The sequence below is a fragment of the Podospora pseudopauciseta genome (genome assembly GCF_035222475.1).
Source record: "Podospora pseudopauciseta strain CBS 411.78 chromosome 5 map unlocalized CBS411.78m_5, whole genome shotgun sequence".
In the NCBI taxonomy this organism is placed as follows: Eukaryota; Fungi; Ascomycota; class Sordariomycetes; order Sordariales; family Podosporaceae; genus Podospora; species Podospora pseudopauciseta.
Genome location: NW_026946665.1, coordinates 912,867 through 929,744, shown reverse-complemented (window position 1 = coordinate 929,744; position 16,878 = coordinate 912,867). Strand labels below are relative to the sequence as shown.

Sequence of the window (16,878 nt, the reverse complement as noted above, 5' to 3'; positions counted from 1 at the left end):
TACGTTGTATCGGTGAGATCAGTACTTCGTCCCTCATTTATGGTTACTTTTTATTTCTATTTCTAAATTCCTAGTTTTCTGTTTTCTTTTTTTTCTTTTTTTGTTCTTTTTTCTCTTTATTTTTTTCTTCTTTCTTTTTCTTTTTTTTTTTGCATGCCTTTTTGCTGTCATTTTCAGTCACAGGACTCCCTTACCCGTTGCAATACCACCAAATCATTCACATGTCTTCTTGGGATTCTACCTTGGTCCAGAAAACTTTGATGGCGGATTGGCTCAGTCAGAATCTGGGGGGCAACTTTGTTCAGTTCGGAAATGGGCAGTACCACTGCGAACTGATACCTCAGAGGTAGCTTGTCTGATCTGAGTGCCGGCAGATGACGATGAGTTGCCGTCGACTTGCTCCAGACATCTCAAATTGATCAAATGTATTTAACTTGATTAGTATTTCATCTCATGTTGACAGACAACCCTTCTGCATGTGCACCAGTGCGTGCTTTGCCGGGCACTTTCGACGGGGGCAGACCCTTGTGTTCAACATGACAGAAGCTTATGTCAAAGTTTAGGCCGGTATACAGGGTCCAAGAGGATTCGGCTACAGACGGACATGCAGGCGGCGAAGTGAGGGAGTGGCTAGCATATCAGAGCCGGTTGACTTTATCGGCGACAAAATGAACAGACCTATTATGTGGGGATCGTCCAATGTAAGTGAAAATTCTCTGACAAAGCGGCGGCGCATTGCTAATCAAGTCGGAACCAGTCCTCAGCCGAAGATCGAGAATTTGCCCGGGTCCAACATGTCCCGCGCCGATTTCAATCGGATGGGACTTTGTGACGTATTTTCAAGATCATCCCACCTGGGCTTGACGGCAGTCAGAGTTTGCTGGATCAACGATAACACACCGTATCCCCGTCGCTCCAGATCTTGATTGATAGACGTGGACGGGAGGGGGATCACCCCAAGTGGAGAGCTGGTCATCAACAAGACATCAATTCAGACCTGCATCACTTGCATCCGCCGGCCGAGGATGCCAAGGTCGCTAACAATATTTCCCGTCATCTCATGTCATTCTCCCAACATATTTCCGAGAAACAATGGACGAATCACAAGCAGCGGAAGGCCGGGGGGTGGTCCGAGGAGGTTTTGCGGGTTCGTGAAGAATTGCCATTTCCCATTCAATCATGAAGCACCCCATCCCGGATCCGGACAGACGGGTCTACATGGGCCAGCACGCCAAACCTGCCCGACGCCAGGCACAACTGCACACATCTGCTTGCCAATTGCGACCGGAAGCGGAAGGAGAAACCAAGAGCGAGAGCGAGAGCGTGAGCGTGACTGGTGCTTTGCAATGGATGGAAAATCCCCTTCAAGCCACGAATGGGGCGAGTGGGAATAGGTCGATACAGACACTATGCCCGGCGGTCGCAATATGGAATTCGCCTTGAGAGATTGCTCCAAAGAAACATCATAATGACGTCAAGCTAGTGGCAGAGAAAGAGGCGACCCAAAGAGGCTAGCGCAGAGTGAAGCACTGACGTGCCAAGCCTAAATGCCATCCCTTGGAAGATGGAATTTGATGTGGAAGCGGGAAAATCGCATGTCGTGCTAACAATTTCCCCTCACTTTGATCAAATGAGCTCCCAGCTCTTGGAAGCTTTCATCCTGCCAGCCACGATTGCAGATCCTAGCCCAAACGCTCACACTGTGGTCGCACGTGGTTTTGAGAGAACGATGGAACCAGGAGCCTGATGCGCGGCAGGAATCTTGCTGGGCTGTCTTGCTGTCTGGGCACCGCATGTCACAGATCCAGGAAACCAACGGCATGGAGGGGCACTTCACAGCAACTGCCGTGCCTTGATTGGTTGCGCCAACTGTTAACAGGTGAGGTATCCGCCGTTGTTCACCTATGGCCGGACGAAAACTTCCGCCCATGTCTGCCAAGAGTAATTGGTTGCAAACACCTGCTCGGGCAACATTTGTCAGAGAGAGCTACCGGCGGCCGAGAGAGACTGCGATGCACTGTTCATTCATCTGATAAACTGACGTAGTTTTTTTGTTTTGCAACTCGCAGGATGTAGACAGAGCCACTGGTTCATCTTCATCAATTGTCAGGTTTTGGGATCGTGTCTTGAATGCGATTTAGTTGGGAGTTCGCTAAGGTCACATGTTGATGCTACCATGCTGGAAGCATCTCCGGATGCGTAGTATGACGGGGCCGGTGTAGACGGGCTCTGTCTCGGATCGAGTCCCCTCAGACACGAGGAGTCTTCCCCTGAGCGGAGGGGCTGCTATCCTAGAGTTTGGAGACCCTGCCACATCTCGACCATGTCCGGCTTTTGTTGGGGGCTCATCCAGTCCTGTCGACGCAGTGTACACGAGAAGAAAAAGCGGGGTTGGCGGACCACCCAAGAGGTACCTCGGTCGCTAACGTCGCGTCCAAAAGGTACCAGCCATAGATCGGAGATCGAAGCTTCAACAATCGATCGAAGAAACAAACAGAGTTTCGTTGACAGCGAAGCGCCCGAAAGGCACCGCCACTTCCCACCTCAAAGCAGTAGCATGGCTCCAGTTCTCTGGCCCGGTGTTCGTAACACCCGCGACTTCCACTAGTTTCCTCTGGCTAGCCAAACTCTTGTCTCCTTTTATATTCTTCCGCTCTCGTCTCTTGGCTTTTCCAAATTCTCTCGAGTTTAAACATAAGAGCCCATCAACCACTACTATCAAATCGAAACTCTCTCTCTTCACCCGGCTGTCCTTAACACCCATCCTGCAAACTGTGATCCGTGATCCGTGTACCATCAACAGCCGTCCTCATGGGTAAACGTGCACCATCAACACGACCGTCCGAGACGCCGCAGGACAACACAGCCGTCAGAGAGGTAAGTCACAAGTGACTCCACGCTTGCCAACAGGTTTCCAGCGCTTGCCGACTCTTTTTGCAATGGCTAACAGCTTCCTCAGCAAAAGCCAACCGCTTCCCACAAGCGACGAACCTCCTCAACATCTCAGCCAGCCAAGAGCGACACAACCATGGACAAGTCTGTCAAATCCAACTTGGAGAACAAGGAAAGAGCTTATGTGGCTGCTTCTCGTCGCATGGACCGAAGTCTCGAGGACCGCCTCAAATCCGCACATCAAGCATCCGAGGTTCACTTTCAGCGCACTGGCAAGCGCTTCAAAATCACCAAAGAAAATGTCGAGAAAGGACTGTGGTATGACGAGATTGATGACCTGCCAAGACACCGTCTGGCCGAACATACAATGGACTACCAAACTCGAGCCCGCTATCAGGAAGTCGACGAACAATTCAACCAAGTCTTTGGGAGTGTAATGCCCCGGGTCCAGGCATACCCAGTTCAGTTCACGCCAACATACTCGCCGTATCCACCGTCACACATGTCTTCTATGCCAATGCAGCTTCAGATGCCCGTTTACTCGGGTGTGTCCAAGCCACTCTTGCAGTCTCCGTCCTTTGCTTCACAGCAGAGCTTCGGACTCGACAACATGCAGTACCCGTATGGGCCGCATGAGCACCCTCCTCGGCAGCGGCGCACCCGTCGCTCAATCAGCCCAGCATCAAACTCGTCAGCAACCAGCCGGGAGCCAGCTGCATCGGTCTCACCGGTCTCGATGGGTACGTCGAGCAACCCTACCTCACCCGAGAGTGAAATCGACAGCAGCGCCGCCGAGATCATGGCCTCTGCCTCGAGGCACAACTCGTTTGGTCACTTCAGCGCATCCAACTCACCTATGCTGTCCCAGGAGTTGTCGTTCCAGAACTTTATGACTGCTGCGCCCAACAGCAGTCCCGACACCTTGGCCCAGGCAATCGATCCTGAGCTTCATGGTTCTCCTACGGCCTACTTTGCCAACATGAGTTTTGAAGACATGGGCTCCGGTTATACGGATTTCGTCACCGGATATGACTTTCGGGAGCAGTCACACATCGCCGGTGACGGACCAAACAAGGAGATATTTGTCGCTTCTGATACATCGCCCGTTGCTTCGGTGGACAACTGGGACGATCTTCTCAATCCTTCCGAGTTTGAGGACGTCGGTACTGCTTCCCAATGATTCCAAGGCTGGGAACGCCAAGGTGATGCAGCTGAGTCGAGCGTTCTGTTCAAATCTGTATTTGTACGCGATCGAATTAGTTTTTTTCGTCAATTTTGCCAATAGGGCGAGGTTATCCCGAGTTTTTTTTTTGCTCGTGTTTGTTGGCTTTTTCTTTTTGCCGCTTGATGTGGTATTTTTGTTTGCGATTGGGATACACATGATAAACGAGGCGAAAAAAACATGGGAAAAGGGCAAAAGAATAAACAAGGGATTGGGTGAGGTTTTGGAACAGGTCTGCATTTTGGCAAAGGGATTCTTTTCAACGTATTGGTACTACTTAATGGTAGAGGGGTGAGGATGGTGGTTGATGGGACAGGACTGAGGGGTTTCAGACACCTTCGGAGGGTCACCCGCGACCATGGTCACGCACACTCCAAGAGAGATAACAACAACAGCAAGGGGCAAGCGACGGTGTCGCGGAGTTTGGGATGCGGATGAAATGGCGTTGCGGATTGGGGCACTGGTGCAGGTTGAGAGCCGAAGGCTGCTCCCTCCCGAGGAAGGAGATTTACATCCAACGACATTTACGGTTTACGAATTGTGCATGGTGGGATGATTTTGATACCCAACACATGAAGCATACGACACAGGGGATGAGGGGTTGGGGGGTTGGGGGTTTCTGGAGGTGGGGTGAGGGTGAATTTCTCTGGCTTTTATTGTTTTCTTAGAGAGGTCTACGGTGGTGTGATGTACCTCTTGTCAGAGAGATGGAGACCAGGACTGGTTGTTGCTTCAGTGTCTGGGTTGAGTTGTGTCGTTGGGGGGCTGAGATACAATTATGAAATAAGAAGACAAAAAGAAAATGAACAGAGCTCAGAGCCGATGTATTTTGAGCAAAAAGACTCTCGAGACCTTGCTGAAGGGTGGGGTGTTGGAGTAATAAAATGACAAAATCTGGTGTAAAACGTTGGTTATGGGGCCTGTGATGTGATGTGGTTGTGTGACTTTTGACAGAGCTGAGGTACTCTACTTTAGCCTTCCGAGCACGTCGTCACTTCAACATGTATCTCGCTCAAGGGGCGTCCAGAATTCCAGCCTCGACATAATGTGGAAGAGGATACAATACTCGTGAAGGAAGAACTCGGGAATAGATTTTCTTTCATGTTTGTAAACGACCACCAAACTACTTGACCATGGAAGCAACAACTTCAAGACCGCGCTTATACGTCCACAAGCGCCCAACAAGCTATACAGCAACCCGCAAGAGAACTGGCAGATAGGTTTCCCAGTGTAGGGAGCCAGCTCTCTGAGAGGGCCGAGTTTTCTTAGGTTGATATGGGGACCAAAGTGTCCTAAAACCTCTCGCTGGAAGTACTCGAAAACGAAAAAAAAAGGGGCGCCACTCTTCGTAATGCCTTGAGGCGAGTTAATATGGTCATCCTGGCTATTTCCCATGTTTGGGAGACGTTGAAGTTCAGCAGCGCTCACAAACGCCCCCCCCCCCAAAAAAAATAAAAAAATAAAATAAAAAATCGACATAGCAAGGAACAGAACATCAAAACATAATCACACGTATTATCACACATTTCACAAAGATAACACCATAACTCAAGACGAACCCCCAACCGCCTCCCCCCACCTCCTGGTTTATTCACTTTTTTCTCTCAGGCCAAAAAAAACTGTATCACAAAAGCCACTCCCCCGCCCAAATAACCCAGACTAGAGAGAATTTCCCCATAGAAAACACCAGAACCGAGAATACCAGAGGAAAAAGCCCAAGCCAACACAGAGCCCCAAACCAGACCCCAGCCAAACCCAGCGCCCCAGCGCCTCCCAGATCCCTTCCCAGTCCTATCGTTCCTGTTTTTTTTTAAAAAACGAAAAAAACCAGCCAGCCAGCCACACAGCAGAGAAAACGCCAGGCCCAAGACCCAGCAGGGAGACAAGAAAGGTCCACCACCACAATCCCAGGAGAGGCTCACACCCAGCCAGTAAGCAAGCAAGCAAGGAGCTCACTCCTGCAGCCCATTCTCCCTCCGCCACGACTCCATCACCGCCGCCATCTCCTCCTCCGTCATCTCCTCACCTCCACCCTCACCACAGCCATCAAAAGCTTGCTCTTGAGCAGGCTCGGGCTCGGGGGCAGCAGCCGCGAAGCCGCCGCTCCTTTCGCCGTTGCCAGCACCACCAGCACCAGCACCGGCCTCTCCACCACCACCGCCCACCGCCGCCACCGCGGGGTTCTCCTCCTCCTCCTCTTCCTCCTCCTCTTCGCCGGCGTTGTTTTTTTTCTGGGAAGGAGAGAGTGATGTTAGCTTTATGTTCAAGGTAGCAAGATATTTATTCACAGCTGCCTTGGCGTTTTATTCTGGGAAGAATAAGTAACAGAGCAAAGAAGGTTGGCCGAAGCTTTCGGCACTGTCAAACTCAACCTCGACAACATATTGACTACCATTCCTTCACCACACCATCAGTAATACTCCCGAAGGAGAAGAGAAGCCCAGTGTCATGGTTGTGTTCAGACGCCTTGAGAGGTCTCTTGCGAACGCTGCTGTTGTTGTAGGTGGTCCTGCTGGCATTGCGCCGATGATGAGAGTCTCGAGAAGCGGAATACCAGCATCTCTGCTGGAGCGATGGAGTGGTGGTGTGACGGGGCGCGAGGACTCAAATGGGCAGGATAAACAAGGCAAGTGTTGATGAGACAGAAAAGTCCGAGTAGTCGAATGTCTGAAGCAAGCCAAGCCAAACCTAATGACAGTCTAAAGCCGGATAAAGAAGAGTTGGAAACAACTGCAAAGAAAAGCAGAGCAGTCCAAAGACATATACAATCCCTCGACATCCGAGACCAGTCACCCAGACTATGCAACCGTCAAAAACAGCCGCAAGTCAACTCGACCGATCCAAAATAAACGGGAGAAAGTGACAGTCCTCAGACTGACGCCACCAAGCCCCAAGATAGAGCCAGACATGTTCCGTCCATCTCGGACGTACACAAGCATCCCCCTCAACTCGACAAGAAAGCAAGTCAACGACTCAACTCCAGCAAGGCCACTAAGCCAACTGGCTGCCCAAAAACAAAAAAAGAATCTGCACACCAAGAAAAAAAAAAAGAAAAAATGTACTTACGGCCTTCTTGGCCCTCTTCCTGGACCCCCCCTGACCGGGGGCCGCGCGCTTCCGGCCGCCGCCGCCGGGACCGCCACCCACCCCAGATCCTCCGCGAGGCTGTGGAAAAAAAGATTGTTAGCAAACGTGAACGGAAAAAAAATGGTATACTCCCAACTGCCAGGATATTGTTTGCTCGCGAGTAGGCAAAACCGGCACTTGGTGAAAACATACAGGAGGAGGGGGGGCGAAGAGCCAGGGACGCCGAACGGCCCCAGGTTGGTCGTGTCATATCTAGTAGAACATCAGCATTTATTTGCTTTTCGGATTGGCATTAGATGTAGATCGTTGACATACCCCGACCGCCCCATCTTTCTTGCCTCTTTTTTTTTTTTTTTCCAAAAAACAAAAAAACAAAAAAAAAAAAAAAAAAAAAAAAAAAAAGAGGGGGGAGTGTGTGTTTGTGTTATTGCTAGAGAACAAGGTGTTAGTATATGGCATGTTGATAACCATTCCCAACTCTGAGATGCTGCTGTGGCTGAGATTTTAACCCCAGCCGCTTGTCTCGTAAGGAGAGGTGATGGTGTGGTCTCTTGCGGTTTGATGTACCCCAAGGCGCGCTCAGAAGCGGACAAAGTGTGTGGGTCGAGGGTATTCTGCAGATTGTCATGGCTGAAGCTCTCTTGTAATCCACATCGGAGTAGACGCCGTCCTCCAGCAGGTTATTTTCGGACCCAGTGGGAGCTCCTATCGGTGTTGTGTCGATTTGCCCAGCTAGAGTATATCTAAACTGGCGACATGGCGGTGCCTGTACTGTTGTCAAGGGCGCTCGCCAACGGCCATATCCAAGGCCAAACAAACTTGAAGAACGAGCAAGTGTGAAGTCGATGGAAGTTGTAGATGGCGGAATATGGTGTCGACAGAAGTTGTTGACGGCCAAACCTGGAGTCGAAGGCATTCCCAGACCCAAAGTAGTCGTCTGTCAGTCCCGAATCGCCATGGCGACCGACCCCAAGACTTGATCACCCCTTTTGAGGTAAACAAAAGAAGCAGCCGTAAAATATCGAACGATGAAGCCAAGAAAACAACCAAAACGAACAGGAAATGACAACTTACTTGTGGCGTGGGCAGGGCGAGCAGTTTTTGTTTGATGCCGTGAGGAGAGAAGAAGAAGAGAGAGAGAGGGCGAGGCCAAAGTTGATCGAGATAATATCAAGTGGAAGGCAGGTACTGCCTAGCCCAGTGCGCGCGTACAGTACCCGGATGGCTTTTTCGTTCTTTCCTCAATAGCTTATCTAGAGAACTATCACCAGGGAAGTCGGCGATAAGGGGCCGATGTTGGAACTAGTTGGGATGACCGGTGACGCGTTCTAGGGTACGCAGACACTTCTGTGGAAATAAATGTGAAGGAGCAAGACACCTAGATTGTTGAGTATTTACCTTGAGAATCAGTGAGAAATTCGTAACTCTGTCCTTTGACGGAGCGTCTCACCTGCAGAGGGGGTTTTAGATGAAAGCATCGCGTACATATTGCAGATTGAATCAACAAGGGGGTTCTGGAAGGTGAAAAGTAGGTTTCCTGATCTTCTAACTTGGTCAAACACCAAACATTCTAGCTATATCTTGCAGAGTTTTGGTCTGGTAGTCGCTAACTTTGTTGCTGTTGACAGCCACTCGACCGTCACCATCACCAGCTTCGATTTCACCTGACGTTTGCTCACCGTCCACACAGTAATAATAAAAGCACCACCGAGCTCTTCAACCTTCATGTAACATTCCGCCACCTTTGTTCACCTTTCAAGTTGGCCTTTTGTTACCAAAGTCGACCTCTTTTGTCTTGACGCATCAGCGACTCCACTTTTACCCCTGAGAAAGACAACAAAACAAAACAAACATACCACCTAAATAGACATCACTATCGACAGTAGCAATGTCACCCTCCTATAGCGACAACGGCATCAACCCTCACCCGGTATCCTTCCCCAACTCAAGGCCAACCAAGATAGTCCGCTCCACCAGCGACCGCTCGCTCTCCCCCGGCACCCTCGCCCGCGAGAACCTCACAGTCTTTCCGCCATCAGCCACAGCCCACCCAGCACAACTCCCAGAACATTGCTTCCTCCCCATTGAAACCGCCCGTCGACTTGCCCCCGGTGTTACTAAGGCGCAAGCTCTCCTCTTCCAGGCCGGAACCACACAATACAAACACGTTGGCCCAAAGACAACGGTCAACCCCTACCTTGACCTCGTCCCCGAAAACCCGCCCAGCCTCTCCAGCAAAGAGTCTCCATCCCCCATCATCCCTTTCACTGGAGCAGAGCCGGAGGACCCGGACAGGGCACTCAAGCGCGGAGAGAGGGTTAGACAGAGAGCCCTTGAGAAACTCCAGCAGCAGAGGGAAGAGCAGCTCGCCAAAGTGACCCTGTTTCCTTCTCAGAAAAAGGAGGTTCAGAGGCCGCTGAAGAAGTATGAGCAGCGCCGGGAGGATGCCTACGAGTGGGAACAACTGACTAGAAAGGCTAGTGGTGAGGATTGGGCGAGGAAGCATCATCACCCCGAGGTTGCGAAAAGAGAGCTCAGGGAGCAGCAAGAGCGGGAGCGGGTAGAAGAAGAGAAGAGGCTCGAGGGGGAACGGAGACGGGAGATTGCGAGGGGGCGGAAGGACTTTGATGCTGTCACTGCTAGGGAGTTGGAGAGGAAGGGGTATGCTTAGAGAGTGGAGGGCTAATAAGGAGGGGTAATGGGTGGTGTCGGGTGGTGGATATCCCAGGCGACCATGAAGCAATCGATGTACTTGTAGCAATCAATGTATCACGTACATGTAATGAAGTCGAAATGTACATCTTCATACCCATGTGACTGTCTACATCTTCACACTTCGCCCCCCTCCCCCCCTAATCTGATCCGTTCCAAAATCCGCTCAACCCCCTCATCAACCCCCCTAACAACCAAATCCGGCCCCTCCACCCCCAACCCTTCCCCAAGCTGATCCCTCCACCCCCCACCCTCCCGATCAACCCAACAAGCCCTCAACCCCGCAGCCTTCGCCCCAAGCACATCAAACGGATTCCCACTCACCAACCAAACCCCCTTTTTCTCTGTCCGCCCAACCTGCCCAACCAGATACTCATAAACCCCTGCATCAGGCTTATACCTCCGCACCCCCTCCACGCTAACCAGCCCCTTAAACACCGGCCCAAAACTCCACAAATCCGAACTCCTATTCACGCTCGCACCCATCATTTGCTCTGTCCCGTTGGAAAAGACATACCCCTCAACAAGCCTCCCATTCTCCGCCATCGTCGCCAGCGCGTCCGGAACCTCAGGAAACACCGACAGGTTATTGTAACTTGCCATGACAGTGTCGGTCTGGGCAGCCGTGATCTCAGGGATGACGTGTTTGAGGGAGGAGCGGGTGATGGTCTCGAAGTCGGTGTACCTCCCCATCGAATTACACCGCCAGGTGTACTCCAGTTGATACCGCCGCCACAACCCAGCCAGCTCTCCTGCTTTTTCTGCCGGGAGGGATAACACTGACGAGAGAGAGGAAGAAATGGACGCGGTGGAGAGGATGGTGCCGTAGAGGTCGAAGGCGATGACGGTTTTGGGGGGCATTTTGACGGAAACAAAAATCGTGGTAGGTGAAAATGGGGTAGGAAAAGAATTGGGGGGGGGGCGGAAACGCTGGGGTATTTATCGTGAGTTGATGTCAGAACGTGAGCGAGATCAGAAGAAGCTGGGGGTGATATCCGGCTAACGTCTGCCTACCCCGCGTCATATGATCGCCGCTAAGACTCCCAACACGACCCCGAGGAGAAAATATGCCGAATGCAGTCAATGTAAGCAAGGCGGATGGCCCCAAAAAGGATGGGTTTATGAGAAAGGCTGCCTATATTCCGGACTTGTCTCAGTCAGACCAAGCTTACGTGGTGTGCTCTTCTACCATGTAATATTCAGGGTACGGGTACGCTACCCGGGTATCATTTTACAACGCTCAACCATCAATCTCCATCGCGTCCTCCTCTACTTTTGGTTTCTTCTCCTTCTTTTCCTTCTTCTCCTTCTTTTCGTTCTTCTCCTTCTTTTCTTTCTTTTCCTTTTTCACCTTCACCGGCTCCGACTCTTCTGGTTGGTCCTCTTCCATTTCCTCAGGGAAAGCCTCCTCTTGTAGCGCTTCAGTCCTCTTCTTGAGCGCCTCCTCCTGCTTCTCCAGAGTCTTGGCGCCCCCAGCAGCGGCAGCCAGCCGCAACTCCTCCGGATTCGTCTCCTTTGCCCACCTCACCCAATCATGCCGGCGATTAGACCACAGATCACCCTTCCACGACCTCCACACATTTCGCCCCAGCCAGCTCTCCCTCAGCTGTGACTCACGCTGCTCGAGCTTAGCCATAACATTCTCCTTCAGGTGGAAAGGCACCACCGGCACGTCCTTGTCACCCTTGGAGGCCATTGTGATGATGGAGCAGACGATGGGGTTGCCGTGATGAGTCAGGGCCATATCGATGATGTTGGGCAGCATGGCGGCGACAAACAATTTGTGGAAGTGAGGGAGCTGAGGTGGCGTGCTGAGAGCCTTGGTGACGACGCTGGCAGTGTGAGCATTCAAGGTTGCCATGCGCAGAATCTTGTCAGCTGGGAGTGCCAAGAGAGAGGTTTGCATCGCCTTGGCAGGGTTCCCTGGGATGGAAAGCAGAGTGCTGACGATCTGGCAACCATGCGACAGGAGAGCAGTCTTGTTCTTGACCTCGGCAGGCTGGAATTTCTTCTCTTTGGACTTGTCCTCCTCGTTCTCTTCCTCAAGAGGGCACAGCTTGGGTACGATGTGCTTCCAGTTGTTGTTGCAGGCCTTGGTCAGCGCTTGAAGAAGCTGGTCGAGTTGTGGAGTCGCGTTACGAACATGGCAGCGCTCAAAGTACGTCTTGACCACATTGAGGCGCCCCTTCTCAAGAAGAGCCCCGAACTCGGGGAGGGACTTCTCAACAGCATCGGCCAAATCTTCCTTGCTGAGACGGTTGAGGACCTTGATGGCTGGGTACGAGGCAATGTCGTTTCTGAGGAAACTCTGGATCCGTGGCCCAAAGATGTGAGCGTGCAGGCCCTTGAAGACTTTGCCTGGGCAGTGGGTGATGAGCGTCTCGAGAAGTCTGGATCCGATTGGGTCGTAGACCATGCTGTTGACAAATTCGCATGCCGGCGAGGTCTCCTCGGCGAACGATGCCGGCGCGCCGGGCACAAGCTTCTCGAGTAGTGTCTCCTTGACAGGCTCTTCCTGCCTCTCCTCCTCTTCGCCCTTCTTCGCCTTCTTCTTGCCCTTTGGCGCCATGGAGAGCTCCAAGTCCAACAAAAGTTGCAAAGTCGGATTTCCAGTAGGGTGCTTGGCCAGGACTCTCAGGGCGGCTCCATCCAGGTTTGCTGTCGAATCGACGATAATCTTTTGGATAGCGGCAGTAAATGAGGACGGAACAGTCCTTGTCTGTGAAATGAGCTCGCTCGCGTTAGCCGCAGCACCTTCGACTGTAACATACTCCTTGCTCTTGCCCTGCAGCAATGACTTGACACCAGCCTGATTCAGAGGTCTCCCGGCCAAAACCAATAGCAGCACACGCAGGGCGTGCGACCCATATCGATCCGACAGCAAGAACGAAAGGTGCTCCTCAAACTCATCCAGTGTCAACAGAAACAGATCCTCCATGCTCATCTTCTGGTTCTCGGTCAACTCCTCCTCTTCCTGACCCTCCACCGGCACCTCCTCAGGCACCTCCCCAGCCAACTCTTGCGTCACCACCGGCGCGCTCTGCAAAAACAGCTTCTCACAGCAATGGCTCGCAAATCTGTGCGTGACTAAACTGATGAAGTGCCCCGAAAACGCATCAAACATGCTCTTCTTCTGCTTCGTATTCGACAGCAGAATCAACCTCTCCATCAGCCTCGAGCAAGACTGCGAGCTGGCCAGCTTCAACTCCTTGCCCTTGGCCTCCTTGTAGACATTCGCCAAGAAGATGGTCTTCTCCTCCTCGGATGGGAAATCGTTCAACTCAAGTAATTCGTCGGCGTGTCGGAAATATTCCTGCTCCTCCTCGGCGAGCATGCCAAAGAATTCCCTTTCGAAGCTTCCCGGACCACCGCCACCGCCACCGTCACCGCCATGGCCGTTGATCTCTGCCTCTACCTCTCCCCCTTCATGTTTATGAGCCCTGTGCTTGTCTCCGACGGTGTCAATCACGAACCCGGGGATATCTCCATTGCCGCCGTCGAGGGGGATGAAATCGGCGTTGTGCTCTTCGTCGCCGTCGGTGCGGCGCTGGCGTTTCGCATCGCGGACTTCCTCTTCGGCGTTCTCGTGGCCGCGCTTCTTGGCACGTTTTTCGTCACGAATCAATTGGCGCTTGGACTTTCTGTTTTTGCCCATTGTGTCGGTGTGGGAGGTGATGTACCTGGTTGATGATGTTGACCTGGGACAGAAACCTTTGCGAAAAAAGATGCTGGTGAGCTCCGATAAGATAAGAACTTTTTTGTGCCAAGCCCAAGATGCGCCCGCCTTAACCAGCCCGCAACAACCCTAACCCTTGCTATGCAACCATCTTCACCCAAAAGAAATCCGGACCTTTGATCCAGATCCAACGTCATCTCCGTTTGCCGTTAAGCCGTTGCGCCGTTGCACCTGGTTGATATCTTGGTCAGATCTTAGGTTCAAGGGCCGGCGCGGGTAAGGGAGGCACAGTTCAGGCACACCATGATACCAGTGTATCAAGTCTCTTTTCTCCTCCATTCTTACGTCTGAAAGATAGCTGTAGAGGAATCCACAGCCAAGCAGTTAGCTCCTCTCAGGTGGCAGAGAGAAGTAACATTGACCCCCGCCGCTGCAGTGCTTCAGCTTGGCATCAATTCTCCGAGCCCTCGTCACTCGTCACTATGCGTCTGACACCAACAAAAGGCACCCCAAGTCACCGGCCAAGCCTCCCTCTCAGCCTTAACTGTGCACCCATTCTGATCAAAGTCATTGGGCATGTGAGCATCCCTCGTGGATCTGGGTATTTTTAATTTCTTGGTTTCGTCGTACATACTTCTTATTCTTTTCTTCTTCTTCTTCTTCTTCTTCTTCTTCTCTCATCATGGGGTTGATCTCCCTTTCGTTTCTCACCTTTGCTACTCTTCTCCTGGGCGTCGCCATCATGGTCTTCTTCCGGCGCAAAGATGCGTCGGCTCTGGAGCCCATCACCAAGATGCTATCATCGACGGCGTTTATCGGCTCGCAGACGGGAGGAGAGTCGGTCATCAACTATTCCTACACGGATCTCCCGTGGACGTTGATGATGTGGGATGTTTATTATTTCTTTCATTATCTCTGGGCCATATTCTATGTTGTTTGGCCTGTGACGCCAACCGACTCGGCCGAGCTGTCTGAGCTGTCTTTTACCTATGGCAACGTGCTAAGTTTGGCGGTCCATTTGGTTCTGGTCGTTTTACAGCTGGCCTTCGTTGTTGCGTTGCCGTTTATGATCATCTTGCCAGTGTGGACGGCGGTAGGGTCGATTGCTGGCTTCATGGGGGTCAACAAACTGCTGTGTGTGATATTGAATGGCAGAGGAGGCCAGGTCGAGTATCACAGTGATCCAGAATATGCCGAGGCGAGAAAGGAGCATGAGGGAGAGGTGTGGATATTTATCAATGGTGTTGCTGCTGGGTATGCCTCTCGAGGTGCTGTGGGGGCGTTTTACTGACATGGAATAGGGAACACTGGATGAAGAGTAACTTGAATCGTCTAGCTGTCACCTTCAAGCGGCCCATCTTGGGTATCCATAACAAAACGTTTGTCTTCTCAATATCAAATCGCAACAGACGAACCGAGGGCTGATAACAACACAGAGCGGGTATACTTTTCGATGTTGTAGAATGCTGTATCCAGCGAAACTGGCAGTGCAAGTGTCATATCCCGTTGCCGGCCCGGGTCCGTGTTGCTAACTTCTTCTTCAGATGCCACTAAAGACGTCCGAGTCTGCTACCGCATCATCAAAGAAAAGCTCTACGATCCTCAAAACACCAAAGTCGTCTTCATCCTCCACTCTCAGGGTGGAATCCAGGGCAGCTTGATTATCGACTGGCTGCTTCAAGAACTTCCCCAAGACATTCTCTCCAAGCTGGAAGTCTACACTTTCGGTAACGCAGCCAACCACTTCAACAACCCCCACCGGCACGTCCGGTCCCAGAGAGCCGCCCTGAGAAACCCCCTGGCTGCCAAGACAGATTCCACTCTGGAGGAGAATGACGGGACAATCACCAACGTCACCGACGACACAGCCCCAAATGCCAATGCCAAAGCCAATCTCACTCCCGAACAACAAGAGGAAAAGATCCCCTCTTTGACCTCCCTTGCCTCCTCAACATGCTCGGCCCGCCCATCCCAGCTCTCGGACCGCGCCATCGGCCACATCGAGCACTACGCCCACACAACCGACTTTGTCGCCTTATGGGGCGTCCTCCACTTCACCACCTCCACACTCGACTCACCCACCATGCCCAGATTCATAGGAAGAGTCTTTGCCCGGTCTAGCCCCCGCGGCGGTCACCAGTTTGTGCAGCACTATCTCGATGGGATGTTCCCCCTCCAGCGCGACGCCAACGGGAAGCTCCTACGCGACAGCGACGGGAAATTGGTTGGGTGTGTAGAAGAAGGGGATAATGAGTTCATGGAGAGTGAGGTCATCATTGGGAATGACGAGGGGGCTGATATTGAGGGGGATCTGGAGGGGGAACAGGTGCAGATTCATAGTGTCAGTCCTACGATCTTGAGGAAGAGGGCAACGTTTAGGCGGGAGGGGGTGGTGAAGATGAGGGTCAGGGAGTTGAGTCGATTGTGGCAGTACAGAGATGGTGGGAGTCCGGAGGAGCGTAAGGAGAAGAGGAATAGGGAGGTGAGGAAAGGGGTTACGATCTGAGGTGGTTCTAAGGTGGTTCTGAGGTGGGGTGGATTTGGCAGCGTTAATGAGCGATTGTATACATACCAACTTGGTAACTACGGCACGCCGTGGACAAGAGAACAGAGACGCCTTCGTGGTTTATACAACCACTACGAAGCTCGACCATGAACCTATGCATCAGAACCATTGCCAGTCACACCGTCTCAGACTATCCGTGACAGTCACGGATCTCAAATTAAAGAAAATCTTGTTGAATTTCATATTCGAGGATACTTTCATGGTGTTTTCTTCCAATTCACGCCTCACGATTGATATTCCAAAGTGGTGACGTCTTCATGCAGAACCTGCCGATCACCCACCACCCAGATGTTCTTGCCCCTCAACTTTCCCATCTTGTTATTTTTAGACTTTGAACAATCCCATGGCTGGGAAAACTCTTTGCTCGCTCGAGAGAGATTTTTATCTGTTGTTTCTTTTTCCTGCGATGTGCTTCACGTATTCGCCACGGGCTCTCCACGTGTCAAAACAGTCTGTTGAGGTTTTTCAGGAAGGGCGGACGATCGCCGATCTGGTTCAGACTACTTGTACCTTTTGTTGCTGCTGGGAGAGCACAAATTTAGGGATCTTTATTTTATTTTTTTACCTAAACCTGACTTCTACCTGACTCATGTAGAGGGTTCTCTTGAAAGTTACTGAACGATCAGTCTCCCAAGTATGTAAACAGAGGATTAATTACTCCCCAAACGAATCCTTCCTCCTCGCTGGCCAAACATCAATCCAAAACCTCCCACCGGTCACCTC

The 16,878-nt window shown here is 51.7% G+C and overlaps 5 protein-coding genes across 5 annotated transcripts; 3 read left to right on the top strand and 2 right to left on the bottom strand.

Moving 5' to 3' along the window:
• The first annotated feature begins 2,483 nt into the window (after positions 1–2,483).
• On the top strand, positions 2,484–4,915 carry QC763_508660 (uncharacterized protein). The gene is made up of 2 exons (XM_062913457.1): positions 2,484–2,877; positions 2,960–4,915. Exons 1-2 carry the CDS (start codon positions 2,812–2,814, stop codon positions 4,070–4,072), a joined length of 1,179 nt encoding a protein of 392 aa, XP_062764868.1. The 5' UTR covers positions 2,484–2,811; the 3' UTR covers positions 4,073–4,915.
• Positions 4,916–9,089: 4,174 nt separating this feature from the next.
• On the top strand, positions 9,090–9,900 carry QC763_508645 (uncharacterized protein; the record flags this gene model as incomplete). Its single annotated transcript, XM_062913456.1, is given in 2 exon segments — positions 9,090–9,862; positions 9,873–9,900. The coding sequence occupies 2 exon segments, from the start codon at positions 9,090–9,092 to the stop codon at positions 9,898–9,900; spliced, it is 801 nt and encodes a 266-aa protein (XP_062764867.1).
• A 130-nt stretch (positions 9,901–10,030) lies between these two features.
• Positions 10,031–10,774, bottom strand: QC763_508640 (uncharacterized protein; the record flags this gene model as incomplete). Its single annotated transcript, XM_062913455.1, has 1 exon — positions 10,031–10,774. One exon carries the CDS (start codon positions 10,772–10,774, stop codon positions 10,031–10,033), a length of 744 nt encoding a protein of 247 aa, XP_062764866.1.
• A 379-nt stretch (positions 10,775–11,153) lies between these two features.
• NOP9 (Nucleolar protein 9) lies at positions 11,154–13,568 on the bottom strand (the record flags this gene model as incomplete). The annotated part of the gene is made up of 1 exon (XM_062913454.1): positions 11,154–13,568. The coding sequence occupies one exon, from the start codon at positions 13,566–13,568 to the stop codon at positions 11,154–11,156; it is 2,415 nt and encodes an 804-aa protein (XP_062764865.1).
• A 703-nt stretch (positions 13,569–14,271) lies between these two features.
• Positions 14,272–16,149, top strand: QC763_508620 (uncharacterized protein; the record flags this gene model as incomplete). The annotated part of the gene is given in 5 exon segments (XM_062913453.1): positions 14,272–14,843; positions 14,891–14,968; positions 15,026–15,084; positions 15,134–16,096; positions 16,108–16,149. The coding sequence occupies 4 exon segments, from the start codon at positions 14,272–14,274 to the stop codon at positions 16,093–16,095; spliced, it is 1,671 nt and encodes a 556-aa protein (XP_062764864.1). The 3' UTR covers position 16,096; positions 16,108–16,149.
• Between the last annotated feature and the right edge of the window lie 729 nt (positions 16,150–16,878).